At 43.5% G+C, this 17,989-nt stretch overlaps 2 protein-coding genes across 4 annotated transcripts in view; one reads left to right on the top strand and one right to left on the bottom strand.

The window, feature by feature from the left end:
- kiaa1522 (KIAA1522 ortholog) overlaps window positions 1–10,600 on the top strand; it is a 45,436-nt gene extending 34,836 nt beyond the window's left edge. For all 3 annotated transcript variants that reach the window (XM_024257861.2, XM_024257862.2, XM_024257863.1), the window contains 8 exons: window positions 1,053–1,211; window positions 1,294–1,337; window positions 1,412–1,526; window positions 2,799–2,906; window positions 2,982–3,139; window positions 3,356–3,550; window positions 3,656–6,833; window positions 9,752–10,600. In XM_024257861.2, the coding sequence (XP_024113629.1) occupies window positions 1,053–1,211; window positions 1,294–1,337; window positions 1,412–1,526; window positions 2,799–2,906; window positions 2,982–3,139; window positions 3,356–3,550; window positions 3,656–6,833; window positions 9,752–9,792 (3,998 nt within the window). In that variant the 3' untranslated portion in view covers window positions 9,793–10,600. The remainder of the gene's footprint in view (window positions 1–1,052; window positions 1,212–1,293; window positions 1,338–1,411; window positions 1,527–2,798; window positions 2,907–2,981; window positions 3,140–3,355; window positions 3,551–3,655; window positions 6,834–9,751) is intronic.
- A 33-nt stretch (window positions 10,601–10,633) lies between these two features.
- yars1 (tyrosyl-tRNA synthetase 1) lies at window positions 10,634–16,324 on the bottom strand. The gene is made up of 14 exons (XM_024257864.2): window positions 16,170–16,324; window positions 15,688–15,772; window positions 15,465–15,611; window positions 15,207–15,382; window positions 14,989–15,118; window positions 14,834–14,914; window positions 12,449–12,541; window positions 12,242–12,377; window positions 12,080–12,165; window positions 11,873–12,008; window positions 11,693–11,799; window positions 11,433–11,626; window positions 11,221–11,362; window positions 10,634–10,938 (listed from the first exon to the last, which is right to left on the bottom strand). The coding sequence occupies exons 2-14, from the start codon at window positions 15,742–15,744 to the stop codon at window positions 10,828–10,830; spliced, it is 1,596 nt and encodes a 531-aa protein (XP_024113632.1). The 5' UTR covers window positions 15,745–15,772; window positions 16,170–16,324; the 3' UTR covers window positions 10,634–10,827.
- Between the last annotated feature and the right edge of the window lie 1,665 nt (window positions 16,325–17,989).

Raw genomic sequence — 17,989 nt, 5'->3', positions numbered from 1 at the left:
ATAATTATGACTAATTAAAATGCAGGAATATTATTCCAGAATAAATCAACTTAAACCTGAAATAACTTTCAATATTTTACTCTACATAAAAATATATTTTGTCAAAATTATATAAGTTAGACATAAGCACAAGATAACATCAGGTCATTAATAACAATAAAATAAAACGATCTGGAGGGCCGGATAGAATTACCTGGAGGGCCGGATCCGGCCCCCGGGCCTTGACTTTGACACATGTGCTCTAGAGTGTCTTACCACACACACAGCAATGGTTTGTTCCATTTTCACTGTGTCTCTTAAGGTGGTCACACGAGCGTCAAGGGAACTGCAAGACAGTGCACTCCCTTTAAGATGCACTTCTCCATGACCTGGAGAACCCAAACCCCCACAGAACCGGTACGGGTCAACCTCGTGTCGGTTCATTTGTTAATTCAGGGTTTTTCCATGGTGTTGATTACATATCAATGTTGAGATGTTTATGACTGATAGTAGACAAAGAAAACACTGAAGACCCACTGAAGTCATTTTTATATAAAAAAAAAAAAAATGTCATATTTTATTTTATAGCATTTTTAATTAAAACAAATAGCAGATGTTACTTGACACGGTGGATTTTATTTTGAAAGGAACTTTGTGTTGCTGTAAAAAGTAAAAGAAGTTCAAATTATTATGCAAAGAAAATAATACATTTGTTATAAATAGATAATTGTACATACCTAAAAGTCTCCATTTCATAAATGAAGGGCTTGATAAGATTTAAATAGAAGGTATTTTCTCAATGCTGACGTGGGACTTGCAGCTCTGGCTGGATTTGGCTCTTCTAGCTTTAACGGTTGCAGACCCCTGATTTAAGGTCTATTTTACTTTTGAGAAAACACGACCCAACTTGCACATGTAAGAAGCCACCTTGTGGTTTCCCGGTAAACTGACTTGGCTTCAGTTATTGTCCTTTGAAATATGTCTCAAACATGAAGTCACACTGTTATTCCTAAAGTTCAAGCACTTTCATTAAGCCTCCTTTGCCTTTTTTCCCCTCTCGGTTGTACTTCCAGCTGGCCCGAAGGGAAATGAAGACCAGAAGAGGCTGGCCGTGCACTACAGAGCCTCTCAGCACTACCAGGAGAATGTTTTCATCGAGGCCAGTAGGCCTCAGTACCTGGAAGACCTCCATTCTGAAGCTCAGGAAGGCCTCAAGATCCAGCAGCAGCAAGGTCAGAACCTGTCAGAAACTCTCAGAAACAGAACGCTTGTTGAAAACGTTTTCATTTTTTACGCTGCGTTTTATTCCCACAGAGAACAGAAATGGAGCCAACATTCCTGATGATGAAAGCATTGCTGTGAGTGTCCTAAAAGTGGTCTGCTTCCTGAAGCTTGGAGATACCAGCTAATGCTTTTGTGTGCAACCCCGCAGACCTCTGAGACGCTCTGTGTGGAGCAGGACATCAGTTCTCCAGAGTCCAGATCCAACACCAGGAGTCCTGACCAGACCTCTGATGTGCTGGCTCAGCAGACGCTGACTCACAAAGGTAGACTTCTGCTCTGCGGTGACGAGAAGTCCAAGAAAAAGACCGAGCAGAGCAGTTACAAATGTGGTTCTGAGTTTTCACCTTCATGCAGAGAAAGGATTTAATATGCAAGAGTCGCTCGCAGCAACCCTGAGTCTCTGCAGCTCTGATGAGAAATCAAAGGAGGACGAGGTTGACGTGTCGCCTCACGCAGAGCCCAGGATTTCACTCTCTGGCTTTTGAAAAGTTCTGAACATCTGAAGGCAGCGCTGCGGCTGTCTGCACGTCACAGCTCAAAGATGGAGGATGTGATGGGGGGGGCTGGCATCAGGGAGCATGGCTGCAGTCCTGATGACACTCCTGAGACAGACACATCCACATTTCATGCAGCTTACAGGTTTGACTGCAGGAAAATCGGTTTACAGAACAAAATATATTACGGTATTAATATAAATTCTACACAGATGAGTCATTTGGATTAAAGTATGGTATTATTACACGTCATTTCACCAGAACATTTTCATCTCAAAAGAACAAGTTGATTGAACAAGTTACAGATGATCAGCAGTTTCAAATAAAAATCTAAGCTCTGTCTTTGACTTTCAATTTAAAAATAAAATATATGTTTCATATATCTCTAGGAAATACTTCACTAACATTTCAGATAAAAATGAGGCTCACTTTACTCCTCAGATACACAGCTTTGGTTTTTAATGTCGAGATTAGTTAGAAATTAGAATACTGTTCATAGCAGCCCAGTAAATGTTAAAGAAAAGATATTTATAACAAATTTGAAATATGCTGGGTTGATATTTGCACAAAGACAGAAATGAAAGAACGAAATAATGACATCAATGACTTTGCCAGTTTCCTGGTTCCTGTTTCCTTGTTCTTCAGTACAGGTTGCTAAGGACTAAGCTTCCCTGATTCCTCTGTGTAGTTGAGTATCAGAGAGTATCAGTTAACTCTATGGAGCTTTTACCTAAAACAAGCTACCACATACGTTTTTATTATTTCTTTATTTATTTTGTGGCAGAAAGTCAAAGCCGTACACTTCCACAGCACTTCTCTACCTTGATTTAGGTCTAAGGAGCTTCACAGTCACAGTCTCTTTCACACGCTGTGTCTGCTGCTATGCTAGGTGCTAACCTGTACTCACCAAGAACAATGTGAGGTTCAGTGTCTGAGCCAAGAACACTTTGAAACACAGACAGGAAAAACGGGAACCACACCTGAAACCTTTCAATCAGAGGCCGACCGCTCTACCAAAGAAGGCTTTCCTTTGTCTTTCAGGTTCTACATTCAAACCTTCAAGTCCAGTGAAAAGATTAGATGTCAGCAAGAAGAGAGTCAGGAGGACCACCATCATGGGGATCCCCCAGCAGGTCCATAAAGAACTAGGTCTGTCCAGATGCATGGCTAAGTGACACATTTTGATGTAAGTGTGTCACTGAGGGTTTCCATCCTTCCCTACAGCTCAGACCAGAGGCTCCACCTTCCAGCCACTTGGTTCAACTCTACTCCCAAGTGAAGGAAACCAGGATCAATCGAGTGTGGTGATCATCCCAACGGTTGATGGGGGAACTCCAGCTGCGAAGAAGGAAGGAGCCAGAGTGCACCTTTCAGAGCTGGAGGTAGAAGCTGCACAGCAGTTAGACAAAGATTCTTATTCATCCATGTGCCATACTTCTGAAGATAAGTCGATTCTTCTGGACTTCATGTTTTCTGTTCTTGATGTCAAGAGCAGAAAACATGAAGTCCAGATGCCACGACCCAATTTCAAGCCTGCATGGTTCTGAAGTGTTCATCGTAACACTCTTTTCATGCCGATTGTTTTGGTTCATAAACAGACATCCAGACAAAATGAAAGGATGAGAAGAACTACTGAGGAAGTCCATCAAGATGATCAGCCAATCAACCACCAAAGCTTTGACTCCCAACTCTGTCGAACATCCAACTTGAGGCCTAAGTCTGTTGCAGTTCCTGGCATGCCGTCTTCCTTTTCAATCTCTCCTTCAATCTTGAATTTCCTCCACGAGCCTCAGGTAAAATGCCAGAAATTTCAGACATCATTTACAACTCTCTTATCAGTATTTGATGTTGAAAGTGGACCTCTAAGCTGTTACATCTAATATTTTGTTTCTTTTTAGGGTCCTGTGATGTCCATTTCCCCTCAGGCCACTTACTTATCCACAATCATCCCTAATGCTGTCTTGCCAGCTTCTATTGAAGTCATTGAGATTGACCGCTGCTGCAGCCGGACCTGTGGCAGCAGTGTCAATCATGACGGCGGTGTTTGCCCCGTAAGCAAAAACTCTCTGACGTCTGGAGGCCCATCAGTCAGTCCTACGGTCTCCAGGAGTTCAGATGGCAAATGTTCCCAACCCGACACTTCTCATGACTCCGCACTATTGCCACTGTCAACATCAGGGTCCAACTGGAGCGAGTCACAATCTTCACAGACGATTACTGCAAAGTCCTCAGGTCTGAGTGGGCAGGAAAACCAGGCTCTGCCCTGTGAGAACCAAGACTTTTCTCAACCCCACAGCCCTGTTGATGTTGCTGACAGTCCTGGCAGCAATGGCGGGAGGGCTGCAGAAATAGGGTCAGAGTGTGGGTCAAAAGAGCCAACAGTTCCAGAAGAACCAGGTAACCCCAAACGTAGCTTCACTCGAAGTCTTTCAATAATGAAAACCAAGCAACCACCAGCACCGCCGCGGAGGACAAACTCTCTGCATCAGAATAAAATCAGAAAGAACTCCAGAATTGTTGTAGACATAAACATAAGCAATACTGCTCCCCCTGAAGTGAAATCCTCCTCAGACAATACTGTAACAGAAGACACTGCAAAGACAGAAACTACAGAGAATGCAGTGATGCTTCCAACTGCATCAACCTCTGTTGATTTCAGTTCTGAAGACTCTTCCTCCACCTCTCTGAAACCCGTTCTAACCTCCTCTAACCAGGCAGGAGAGCCACCGCTAGAATCCAGCTCCTCCTCCTCACAGAAAACACCTGTAGACGGGGAGAAATTTGAACGGACAATGTCCCCATCCAGTGGTTACTCCAGCCAGAGTGGCACGCCAACCCTTTCCCCCAAAGGAATCTGCCCCCCCTCCCCAGAAGACCAGAAGAGGAAGCCAACCAAGCCAGAGAGATCTACGTCTGGAGCATCATCTTCAGGAGCCTCCCCGTCTTCCTCGCTCACCTCTTTATCATCAGGTACATCTGAGCTTGTTAATCCAGAAGCTTCTATGAACAGTCTGCATGTGCCTCAGGGATCAAGTGTTCCTGCAAAAGAACCTGAGTGTACCAACAGTCTATCAAGCTTTAGAGGAGATATCAAAGCACTGTTGAACATCCCACCACCTCCTAAAGTTAGAGCGCCAAGTGCTCCTCCTCCAGAAACATGGGCCCACAACAGACACTCTGTAGACCTCCTCTGTGGGCCAGGTCCCAATGTCAACAGACTAGCCCAGATACTAGCACCAGAGCAAAATGCTGAAGAAGCAGAAAGTATGAGAACGGGACAAGTCATGCACGAGAAGCAGACAAACACAGAAAAACATGTGTTGGAAGTATCTATGAACGAAGCAAATCTGGATTCCTTGTTTGTAAGAAATCTTCAAGGCGCCATCGAGGAGCAGGTACGAGGGGAATGTCCAGGTACAGGAAAAACTGATGACGACACTCAAGCAGGAAAAGCTTGTAGTCCTGTTCTGAAGGAACCACAAACATGGAAAGAACCTCCTCCTGTGATGAAGAAACCTCTGGTCATGCCGCACAGACAGGAAACAGAGCTGTCGTTTGTGGTGCATTGTGGGGAAGGAAGCAGCAGTGTCTCGACAGCATCTTCCCAAAGCCCGGTGACAGCTTCAGCCCAAACCAGAGACAAGGATAACAAGCCAACAGTTCAAACTCTTTCAGTGGAGCTTCCCAATATAAGTAAGACCTCACCACCACCTACCCCGCCTCCACCCTACCACCCTACACCCCCTGCATTAAGGAAAACACCCCCATTCGTACCAACAAAAGAATCACAGGAGCTCCAGGATGAGTTCTCCGTTGTGGATTCTTCTTGGCCACCTCCTCCACCTCCTCTTGAAGCCGAGTCTGTCTTTGACGGAGGGGAGGAGGTAGATTTCCCTCCTCCTCCCCCACCAGTCCTCACAGACGTGGTGGCAGATGTGCTGGACAGTGTTTTACGACCAGCCGTGACTGACAGCAAACCACAGGCTGCTGTGGAACCTTTACAATCTGCCAGGGAGGTCTTCTCCCCATCAGCACGAGACAATTCATCTCCGACAGCTGCAGTCTCACCACCACTGCTGGAATTCCCTCTTGCATCTCCTATCACAAAAGCAGGAAGCACAGAGTCAGTCCCCTCAGTGAGTCATGAGTTAATGTCTCCAAAAACCGAGAATCAGACTCCCACTGATACTCAAGTCAATTCTCAGCAGTGGGATGAATCTGCTGTGTCAGCAGTGCCCCAGCCTCCGACTGACAATTTAACCCATGGAGTTATTTTCAGAAGGCAATCCAGTGGAGGATATAGAGATACCAGGAGCAAGGAGCTCCTCTCACGCCACAAAAGTATACCAATCCCTAAAGAGGACGCCAATATACCACTTGTCACTCCCTCCCTGCTGCAGATGGTTCGCCTCAGATCTGTCAGTGTGACTGAAGATCAGGTGCAAGCTCCATCTGAGGATAAGTCCACAACTGCAGGGTCTCCCATTCAGGAGAAATGTACTGGCCCGCAAAACATTCCTCAAAAGCCCATCCGCAAGTCTTTGTCACTGAAATCTTCCCCTCCAGCTGTTAGTGTTTCCTCCGTGACGGCAAGCTCTCCTTCGACTCGTCTCCAGGAAGCCGTACGGATGAAAACTGCAGCCATGTCCTCAAACGACGGCCTTTCCTGCAAAGTCAGATCACCTCCTTCATTCTGTGTCAGTGAGAGAAGCATTCAGGCTCTGAAATCACCTGAGGGGTGTGACATGCGCAAGTCCACAGCCTCCACCGCCAGCTTCATATTCTCCAAGAGCACAAAAAAAGTCATCATAGAGACCTCCACAGAGCCTCAGGCAGTCCTGACGCAGAGCTTGGCAGCGGAGTTCAAGCAGAAGTCCGGCCACCCAAAGGCGTTCCTAAATGGCAGCATTAAGGGTGACAAAGTTCCTCCACCAGTAGCCAAGAAACCAGCACACGGCAGCACAAGCCCCTCCCACATCCCCAACAGCTGTACAGAAAAGGTCCAAATCAGGGTAGAAGGAAACGGAGGAGCAGGAAGAGTGCTAAGCCCGACTGGAGCATCACTTCCTGCAACAAGTAAGTACCTTCATCTTAAAGGGTAACCAAACAGGGAAGTTGGAGGCTGACTCCACCCGCAGCTGAAATGTGAAAATCCAGTCAGAGGGGCGGGGCTGGGGAACAGGACTGTTTTCATTACTGGAGCTTAGGGTTGGGCACCGAAGTTCGGTTCCAAGTAGGAACCGTTATGATTTGCGCGGTTCTACCGAAACCGAAAGATGCGGCTGCAAACGGTGCCGGATTTCGGTTCCAAATTTCATTGAAGTTTCATTTGTCTGTGGACATGTCAATCACTTGTACTCCCTTCTGATTCTTTACAATTCAGATTATCTATTTACTTTCTTGTGTTCGTGGGCGGGCTCATATAAAACCGCCGAGATGGTCGGCTTCCGCAACGTCGGTGGGCGGGACTTTCGCTGTGAATAGTGGAGTTTCCGCAATTTTTAAACAACGCTGGAGCCCCATCCCAAAATGAAACAATGAATCGTTTCCTCCTTGTTGGGCTGCTAATAGCAGAAAGCTCGGCTCGGCTCCGCCCACCACCACAGCGGGTCGTCATCATCTGCTGCGCTTTGCAGCCGTGTGATTGACATTTATCTTCCGCCTTATTTTATTGAAATAAAATATTGCTTTTGCCCAAAAACAACTGCAAATAAATGCCACATTCCTGATTTAATTTAATAAAATGTCAGGCTAAAATTTCAAGGAGGTTTAAGTTTATTTAAGACGGAGTTTTATATTATGCTTTATATTATGTGCGCACAGCTGCACGGCAGGAGGGAGTCTGCGCTTGTTTGAAGCCGTTCTGCTTTGGATTTAGGAAGATGAAGGCCTTATTTTTTATTACTGAAGTACCGCAATAAGCAGCGAAAGGGAACCGAAACCGAAACAAAAGAACCGCGGTAGCACCGGAACCGCATCAGAACCCATCGGTGCCCAACCCTACTGGAGCTGCAGATCATGATGTGAGACTTCTGAAATGGTTTGACTAAACATGAAATTCAAATGTAATACCTCGATTCAACCTGTAGAGGGCAGCACACAGTCGGTTTCTGACTATATTTTCAAGAATTAAGCAAGTTTATTTTAATTAAAAAAAAACAACTTGCATTTGATCTGATCAGAACCTGATTACATAACTATGCAAAACTGTAAAATGAAATAAGTAAGTAAGCGTGAGTATATATATGTTTGCTACTTCCCTCTCTTTTCCAAGCAATCAGTCAAGCTCTGCTGGACTTTAGTTAATAATTACAAGAATTAGTGAACCTAATGTGACATACATGTGTTTTGATTTTGTTTGTATGTTTTCTATTTTCTAACCAATGCATTTGATTATTTCTGCAATGAATTTGAAATATTTGTGTCTTTTGTTCTGTATTTTTCACAATCTGTGCTTGAAATAAACCAATCAAAATGTAACAATGAAAAAGACAGCATTTTTAAAGCCCCATTTATAGAGGTCAACAGACAAACATTTGATTTAGGGTTTGGCTACTCTTTAAACCTGAAGCTGCCCGAGAACAGTGCTGAAGTTTACGAGCTGAAGTTTCTTTGAAGGTCTGTGAATTAAAGACTCACTCCAATCATCTTGATTTTTGACCATCATTGATTTATTTTAAATTATCTTTGATGTATTCTCAGTGTTCTCAGTGGTCTAGTAATTAGGATTTTGTCATTTTTTGCCCAAATAATAAAACAATAGTTTCTGCAGAGCAGCAGGAGTTCATTAGAAATTTCCCTCTCAGTTGTGGGCAGGACAGATGATGTAGAGTAAGCCCACCTCACTTCCCGTCACCCATCTGTGTGCATGCTCTCCCACTAGCTTACAGCCCCTAACAACCCCAACCTAACATTAGTGGAGCAACAACAATGGCGAGCAATATCAGAGCTATCCAGTCGCGCAGTTTTAATCTAGATTTCAGCTCAAATGAGGAAAACATGACATTCATGGATCCATTTGTCTATTAGTGGATGATCAGAATGAGTTAAAAATACTCAGAAATAAAACTTTGACTTTAAAGGGTAACCAAACCCTAAATCAACTTTTTTGTCTGTTGACCTCTATAAATGGGAGTTTCAAAGTGCTGTTTGTTGGTAATCAACAAATATTTGATAAATTCAAATAAAATTGATTAATTCTTGAAAATATGTCAAAAAGCGTCTGTGTGCTGCCCCCTACAGGTTTAGTCGAGGTATTAGAGTTGAATTCTGCGATTGGTCAAACCATGTAAGTTTCAGAAGTCTCACATCATGATCTGCAGCTCCAGTAATGATAACAGTCCTGTTCCCCAGCTCCGCCCCTCTGACTGGATTTTCACTGTGGGTGGAGGCAGCTTCCAATTTCCCTGTTTGGTTACCCTTTAATTTTCTTTATACATGTCCTCCATCATGAGAAAAATGCAACAAGAAAATGTTAAAAACACAATTTTCCTTGGAGTTGTTCATTCTTTGAGGTCTTTTAACTTCCCACACATGCTAAAAATTAGCATTTAGTTACAGCGAGCTGACCTCAGTCCAGAGTGGTAGCTAACAGTGGATACCACCACAAATCCCCACCTGTCAGAGCTGGCAGAGTGTCATTAACGTGAGGCACACAAAGCAGGTTTCTCTGACTGAAGCTGGTTCATGTCATGGACACACTAGTCAGGTATTTGCTTGGTTAAGGGAAAAAAGTGACCTCAGTTCCAACAAACAGCAGCTGAGTTTGAGAACTTTCGGCTGATTCAGTGTTTACATAAATGAAAACTTGACACAGTGTTTATTTTTGAGAGGACAGCATAATGGTAATGTCTGCAGAAGCCTGAATTTGGACAGCAAAGCAGTTTATTGTTGCCTTGAAAGAACAACTTTGGGTTTTTGTCCAGCAGAATCCAACTTTGATCCAAATATATGCCTGCAGTGTCTCACCCCAAACTGATGTCTTCTGCCCCCAGCAACAAGAGTGACGGCGGACACAATCGAGACACTGTTCTGAAAGAGAAACATCAGCATCCTGGCTCTCAAGAGGAACCTGGAGGACTTCAACCAAGCAAAGGGACACCTGACTGAGAGACACGAGGCCCAGTTTTCTTTCCAGAAGCCTTAGCCTGCAATGGCCTTTCTAAAGATTTATGCAAAAGTGATCAAACTATCCCTCTCAGATTCTACAGAGTATTTTTCTAAAGCGTAGCTTATGTCTTGTTAGGGCCCTCAGGGTGGTGTGGAATGGCTGCATGTTTGGCTTAAGCGAGATCGCCTCCTGCAGGTAAAATAAGGTAGAAGAAAGTGAATCTCATGGTCGTTACAGTTCATCCGTCATTTAATGCTGAATAACTCTGACAGGTAAATGCAGCTTTATTGGATCATCCTGCTTCCTGTGACGACATTTCCTGTCAGTCCTGCTTTTCACTGTTAAAACAAAGGGATGCTGCATTTGTAAAGCAACAAATTATTAATACTTGACCAAAAAGAAAAAATCTTGTTAAAGTAGCTCTTATAACATCAGATTCTGATGAATGTTTGGAGCAGTTTTCTATTTATTATGTGGCTTCTATCCCTCCTCTCACTGTGAGTGTGCTGACAGACGCTGACACACTGGAGTGGTTGCTGTGAGGTTTTAAATCACGTCTAAAACTTTTGACTCCAGCTTTTTCATGTAAATCCAGGTCTTACGTGTTTGCACAAAAATCTTGACTGCAGCTGAATCCCAGGTGAGTGAAGTAAAGACTTTATAATGGATGGGAAATCCTTTGAGTTCTGACTATGTACAGTTATTTCTATAAATAAAATCTAAGTGTATTAAATGTTTTCTGTGTTTTAAATGCGGCGCCAACAGATTCAATCAGACAGAGTTTATTGCAGATTACAGATGAATTAGGACGTTTTGATCAGATGTACAAACAACCGTCTGACATTCCTGTCACAGCCCTAGGATGGAAGTCGGATCACCCGTTAGCTTTCAGGTGAGGCTTCTCCTTGTTGCCATGGCGATTTGTGGATGGATGAGGAGCGGTTTGCAGTGAGCAGGCTTTTAGCTGATGTTGCCTCCTTTCAGTGTCTTACATGTGATCTGTCCCAGTTTGGTCATCAGCTTCTTGTCTTTCCACTGAGCGACACACTGGTCTGAGACCTTCAGGTCCACCTGCGGTACAACAGTTTCCACTTTAGAAAACAACAGAACTTTATTGATCCCAAAAGGGGGAAATTACCTGGTTACCATATCTCCAACAAAAACAGCAGAAAGATAATAACATTAAAAAATACATTAAAAGTTAATAATAATTATTGCTTACTAAGCAATCGCACAATGAATCGTTCTACTCCTTTAAAAAACTCTTGAGGAGCTGGGAGCTCTGAAGGACCTAAGTCTCCTCTGCCGCTTTACCTCCATAGCAGCAGATCTGTGGAAGCTGCTGGGACATACCTGTAGCTTCTCCCACACTTTCTTCTTGGGGTTAAGCCTGTCGTCTGGTTTCCCCGTCTCATATCCTTCCACAAAAACCCGTTCCCCTGGAGATGAACCCTCTGGAGGATCCAGAGGCTCTACCCTCCGGGGTTCCCCTTCTCTGAAACCCAACGAGCGAGTCAGGAGACAGAGCTATGTGAAGGCCGGAGGAGAGAGCAGCAGACACTCACACTGAGGAACACAGCAGCATGGCCTGGGACTCGATGCCCCGCATCTTCTGAGGTTTCAGGTTGCACAGGAGCACCACCGTCCGGTCCTGCAGGTCCTGCTGGGAAACGTAGGCCACCAGCCCGCTGACGACGGTCCTCGGCTCTGGCTCTCCAACATCAATCTTCTCCAGGAACAGAGAGTCTGCGTCTGGATGCTGACGACCCAACAGAGTCAAGTCAGACAAAAAGCTTCATTTCAGGAAGACTCTCTCATTCCTGACCTTCTCCACACTGAGGATCTTCCCCACTCTGATGTCCAGTCTGGAGGGGACCAGCTCGTCATCCTCTCCTCCTCCTGCTGATGCTTTGGCTCCTTTTCCTCCCGTTTCTAAACAACAACAATGAGTCAAACTCCAACTCATCTCCTGGTCTCCATCAAAGCTACAGACTGGAGCTCTGACTGGTCTTGGAGGGGTCGGGGTATGCAGAGTTGGTGAGCTTGCGAAGTTCAGGAGACTGGAACTTCTTCCTGATGGGCTCCAGGAGCTGATTCAGAGCAGCTTCCACTGAGGCCTTCAGGTCTCCTGGGTGAATCATCTAAAGTGAGACACCACAATGCTCAGAGCCGAGTGTGAACAGAAGCTTCTTCTGATGACAGACACGCTCACCTCTTCAGCAAAGTCCTTCTCCACCTCTTCAAACACTGAGTAAGTTTTGTCTCCGCCCCACTTAGGATCCCGTTTGATGCTGAACTCTGAAACCAAACCATCCAGCTCTTCATTCAGGAAGTTCACCGTTGGAGGTGGAAACAAGGGGAGGGGCTTCTGTACCTCCACGCAGAGGGAAGAGGACATGTTTGACAAACGAGAGGACGCCGTTGTTCTGGATGTTCCCCGGCTCGCAGAAGGCTTTCTTCAGCTTCTTCTTCACGTCTTCTTTGGAGTCCAGCAGATCGATCTTTGACTCCTGCAGACACCAGTCCACTCTGAGCACAACAATCCACATCTGACCTCCTTGAAAAAGATGCACAAACTGACCTCTTCTGATGAGCTCATCTTGGCCCCCGTCAGCCCCGGGACCATCGGGTTCATGAGGTGAGCCCGCTTCACATAACCCAGAGAGGGCAGGTACTGTGGAGGACAAAGATTCAACAGCTTCTAGCATCTTTGTGTAATCCTCTCTGCACAGATCTCAACAATAATCTGGATTAAACATGAAGAAACATTGGGTTTGCTAAAGTGTGAGATTAGATGAAAGATCTCAGGTAATAGATTCACTAAACTCTAAAACTGAGTTTATGCTTTTGAGTATAACTGCAATTATTATTCTCCCACCACTCAAGATTTAATTATATTTACTTGTTTTAACCCTGTAACAATGAAGCTCCACTGTTTATGTTCTTTGATTTACTGTCTCATCGAGCTGCTTTTCTCCTTCACAATCTACTGGAATTATTTTGTTAACGGTTGAAAAGTTACATATATTAAATATTTTGTGTTTAAGCGTCACCGGTGACACCTCAGGTGTTAAAGGGTTAATAAGGAAGTAAAAAACTGTAAATGTGAGAAATCTCAGGCTGTAAAACACCAAGCAGACCACAGGGTGGCAGCAGAGCATCACATCATTGAAATTAAGCAATTACAAGCAACCATCCCTTCAAGAGCTAATAGAAGTTTTCAACTGTAAAACACGTTTCTAGCGAGCAGCTGTGGATGCTTGTTGTTTTTAGGAGAAAAACACATCAGTGAAGATTTTTCTTTGTTCAAACCAAGAGTCTTTTTATGGGTTTTACCTTCACATTACTGGATTGATAAATAAAGATGAATTGTAATTAAAGTTGATTTTGACTTTAACAGAACATTTCACATCCAAAGTTGATCTCCACCAGCCTGCGTTTCTGTGCACCAGAGGATGTTCCCCTCCACGTCTTACTGCTATAGACCAGGGGTCTGCAACCTTTAGCAGCAATAGAGCCTTTTTCTTTCTGATCAAATGTGATACTGCTTTGCTTTGCTACTTTTATAATAAATGTGATTTTTTTTGATTGAATAAAAGTAAAATATAAAGAGATACAGGGATTTTTCAAAAAATTAGAATTGAAATGAATTTTTCTTTTTTTTTACTTTTGACAGAAGTTCGTATGAAGTCCTTTCAAAATAAAAGGCACCATGTGCCAGAGTGGAGCTAATGCACTCCTTTTAAAGGTGTCTAACAACATAAGACAAAAAAGACATTTTCTCTTGTTATACCGTTGGTCTTTGGTGACTTTTTCGTGTGAATTCAGCGGGGAAGTCATAACCGGGCTTATCTTTGCTCCTAGGTGCGCCTCAGCCATAAATGTATAAACTTGGCTAATCTAAATTAAATCGATGCTAATTTAGCACTTTTAAAAAGTACTGTTATTATATTTTTCTTCAACCAGTGAGCCACAATAGTTGAGTAAAAGAGCCTCACCTGGCTCTGGAGCCTCACGTTGCAGACGGCTGAGATAGACCAAATAAATGACAATGTAAGAGGTGTGACCATTGACTGTTTTGACAACTGGACTGAGTGGCTCCTCCCCTCTGACATTCCAAACAGGAAGAACCTGCTCCAAGAAATCAAAATCCCACAGACTTCTATAGAGGAATAAGCAGCCTTTGCTGAGTCATATTTGTCAGAATAACCATTTTACTGCAAAATATCATGTTATTTTACGTGATATTTTGCCTGTAGTTCATGTTATTCATGTTATAAACGGACCAATCAGATGCCTCGGTATAAGTAGGTGCCTGCTGGACGCCACATCTAATGTTTGGCAGATTTTGCATAGCCGGCTTTAAAGTGGTCGGGGTTTGGCCTGCCATCGAGCTCACTCCTTGTTGACAGTGGTTGCCATAGAAACGTTGACTCAGACCAACTCTGACCAATCAGTGTTTCCTGAAAGTGTCTTGCTCTATATGGACAAAACATTGAATTGACTTCATGAGGTTGGAGCTGGAGGCAAACAGGGTGACATCACACTCGCTCTGTCCAGTTTTCAGATACAGTCAGTGGGTGTGACCAAATTAATGAACCAATCATTTGACAGCAGAGCCCGACGTGGATGGAACGTCACAAAAAATTGGTTGTATAAGGAGCTAAAATAATCTGTTTAAAACAGAATTGCTGTTGAACAACTGTAAATAAGTATTGGAGTAAAGACATAATTTAAGAGGCTTTAAACATCGTAAAGTCCCATGAGTCTTTGCTCTTAACGTCTGACCACAGGAGGTAAAGTTGGTCTGCTGGAACTCAGAGCTCAAGCAGAACTATTTTTAACAATATTCCATAAAAACAAAGTTAGTGAGTCTTTTTAACGAGCACATATACAGATACCAGGACTTCCTGTTCTGTGGTTTCAGCAGTCCGTGGGTTTCTGCCGCTGAAGCAGTAACACCAACCTTCTCTGCCAAAGTGAAAATCTTCCTCTGGTCCACTCCTCCAAACTGGGCGTCCACCTTCAGATACTCCTCGTCCAAAGCCTGAGAGCAAAATCAGACTTTTTCACTGATGGCCTCAAACATGGACGCTGCAGGATTTCTAGACCCGTTGTTACCTGCAGTCCTGGGTACAGCAGACCACTCAGCAGAGGATGCTCCACTTGTTTGACCACCTCAGCTCCAGCCTTCTTGGCGTCATGCTCCGTCACCATGGAAGACAGGCGGTACACGTCCAGAGTGTATTCTCTAGAAACCCAGGAGTGAACACGCTTCCAGGTGAAGTCACTCCGCACAGATTTAACCTGCCAGAGTGCAGACTGACTGCTCACATTACCGGCTGAGCTGGAAGTCCGTTCCTTTGATAAAGCGCAGTTTCTCCAGAGGAACGCCGATGCTCTCCAACATGGCCTTGATGACCTGTTCGTAGTACTTGACCCGGAGCTCCAGCAGCTCCCAGGGAGCCTTCATGTTGTCTAGATAAGCATGAAGGTCTGCAAACAGAATTGTGACCTAAGAATAACAAGACATCAGTTCACAGACTGACCGACTGCTTTAACTGGAGTAAATGATCGTCATGGCAACAAGCATCCACCTCACAGCCGGCTCTGAGGAAATCTGCTATCTTGGACATGGGGACGAAGTAAGCCACGTGAGGTTTGCCGGTGGTGGCCGTCCCCCAGTACACCTTCAGCTCCCTCTCCTGAAGAATCTGCTTCACCTTGTCTTCCCCCAGAACCTCCTGAAACACAAACAGCCAGACGGTCCTGAGGCTGAGCTCCGTGGAGGTTTGGGCCTCTGCAGAACCACGTCAGCACCTGCAGGTTCCTGGTGATGAGCTCGAACTTCTCCTCTGGACTCAGCTGGTCTGCCATGACGCCGACCGGAAGATGGCTCCAAGTCCTTTTTCAGAGATTACAAAGAATCCCTTTAGAGAGTTTAGATTTACCTCACCCAAAAGTCAAAGTCTAACTAGTTAGTGGGGATTCAGATCTGAAGCTAACGCATCTTCCAGAAGAACCTGCGGCGTTTACGCTTATGAGGCACAGTCACAACGAACGTAGAGATGTCGAATGCTTTTACATAACGCGCTTGTTCACTGAAATAACCACACGGTGACTGACTGACTGACTGACTGACTGACTGACTGACTGACTGACTGAATAGAACCGCCCGAGTTTGACGCAAGTTAGCAGCTAAACCATGTGCGGCTAACGTCACCGAGCCGGTTCAGCTACTTTCAATTGTGACGAATTTCTCTCAGAACTACATCAATCTCTAGGTAAACATGAAACTTTACCTCAAAAACGGCCTTCTGACGGTGAATCGTGGATGTGAGAAGCCGGCTGAGAGCAGCTGTCAGAGAATTGCATCAGCGACTGCCGCCGCTCGACCGACGATCGATCCGCTGACCTGCAAGGAAAAGCAGCCGAGTGCAGAGCGCATCGAGGGGAGCAGAAACAGGGAAAACAAGAACTGGCTTCAGTATAAAGTCATGGAATGTAATAAAATAAAATAAAATAACATTTTGAAAAACATATTTTTAAATAATAGCCGTCTGTTCGGATACCTCAACAAAAAGTAGTCTATTAATAAGGAGGACTAAGTGGGACTTAATGAAATAAATATATACACCATTAAATTATTAAATAAATGTGTCATTTTTTAAAATTGGCATTAAATAAGTAAAAGTGGAAATCAATAAATAAATGCTTAAATAAATATGGCATTAAAATATTAAAGTAGCCATTAAAAATCACATTTAAATATTTCCTTACATATTTAATTATTTTATGGCAGTTGTAGGCTACAAGAGACAAATTGAAATAAATGTATATAATATGACATTATTAAATAAATGTGGCATTAAATATTTAAAACTGGAAGTAGTCTATAATAAAAGTTAGGAACAACTTGAAGTTTACTTTTGTTTTAACTATCATTGAAGAGTTAAATTTATTTATTTTAACATTTCAAAAACAATAAGAAGATCAGCCCCTTGAGATGTCACATCTCGTTTTCAAGGGGTTCCTCATGAAAACAGATATTGTAAATAAATAATGACGGAGTACAGTGTAATCAAGAAACAAGAATACAGTAAAAAAAATAATAAGTAAAAAAAAGAAATAAAAAAAAAATACAAAGTATATAATCAATACACAAATCCACATTCTCACACACATACACACACGACAGCTCTCAACTTTCCCCCACTCATCAATATGCAATTAACAAAGCAAATTCAGTCATAGCATAGTGAATAAATACTATGAGGGACAAAACAAAACAAAGTAATATATATACAATTAAGTGAAAAAGAAAAAAAAAAAGGTTAAAGAATTACCGTATTTTCCGGACTATAAGTCGCAGTTTTTTTCATAGATTGAATGTCCCTGCGACTTATACTCCAGTGCGACTTATATACGAATTTTTAATGAGATGAGATATGGACCGTAAGTCTAGAGTGATCTATGCAATTACTTTATTTACTTTATTTACTTCACCAGCTCAGTGGCCTTGTGGTAGAGTGTCCGCCCTGAGATTGGAAGGTCGTGGGTTCAAATCCCGGCCGAGTCATACCAAAGACTCTAAAAATGGGACCCAGTGCCTTCCTGCTTGGCACTCAGCACTAAGGAGTTGGACTGGGGGGTTAAACCACCAAATGGTTCCCGAGCGCGGCTGTGTCTGCAGCTCACCGCTCCCCCAGGGTATGGGTCAAATGCGGAGAACAAATTTCACACACCTAGGTGCGTGACAAATAGTGGGACATTAACTTTAACTTTTAAAGTTTTTGTCCAATTTTAAAATCTTTGCTATATTGGCATCAAAACATTCAGCATTTTGAGAACATTATTCAGCTGAATAAAGTAAATTGCTTCAGCAATCAGCAAAACACATTTATTATCACAGGTGATGTAACTTTTCAAGTTAAAATTAGTTTTCTTTCAGGACAGAAAACGAGACTTTTTACTTCAACAGGGACCGTGAATGTTAGGATGTATTTTCCTAGAAAGGTTTTCACGATGATCTAGTTTTCTTTATTCTATCATTTCTGTTTGCACTAAAGACTATTGGTGGTTGAGCTTTAAGAGACGGTCAGAAAGAGCTCTTTCTCTACAG

The sequence above is a fragment of the Oryzias melastigma genome, linkage group LG11, assembly GCF_002922805.2.
Source record: "Oryzias melastigma strain HK-1 linkage group LG11, ASM292280v2, whole genome shotgun sequence".
Classification (NCBI taxonomy): domain Eukaryota; kingdom Metazoa; phylum Chordata; class Actinopteri; order Beloniformes; family Adrianichthyidae; genus Oryzias; species Oryzias melastigma.
Note: the sequence above shows the minus strand (reverse complement) of the source record. Positions and strands in the feature narration are given on the sequence as shown.

What these genes read in the sequence shown, in the direction of transcription:
- yars1 (XM_024257864.2), bottom strand. Translation starts at nt 15,744, where the DNA reads ATGGCAGACCAGCTGAGTCCAGAGGAGAAGTTCGAGCTCATCACCAGG. An exon ending in TTTTCACTTTGGCAGAGAAG is followed by an intron (nt 12,542 to 14,833) that starts GTTGGTGTTACT and finishes TGTCCTCCACAG; the next exon opens with TACCTGCCCTCTCTGGGTTA. An exon ending in AAGTGTGGGAGAAGCTACAG is followed by an intron (nt 10,939 to 11,220) that starts GTATGTCCCAGC and finishes GTTGTACCGCAG; the next exon opens with GTGGACCTGAAGGTCTCAGA.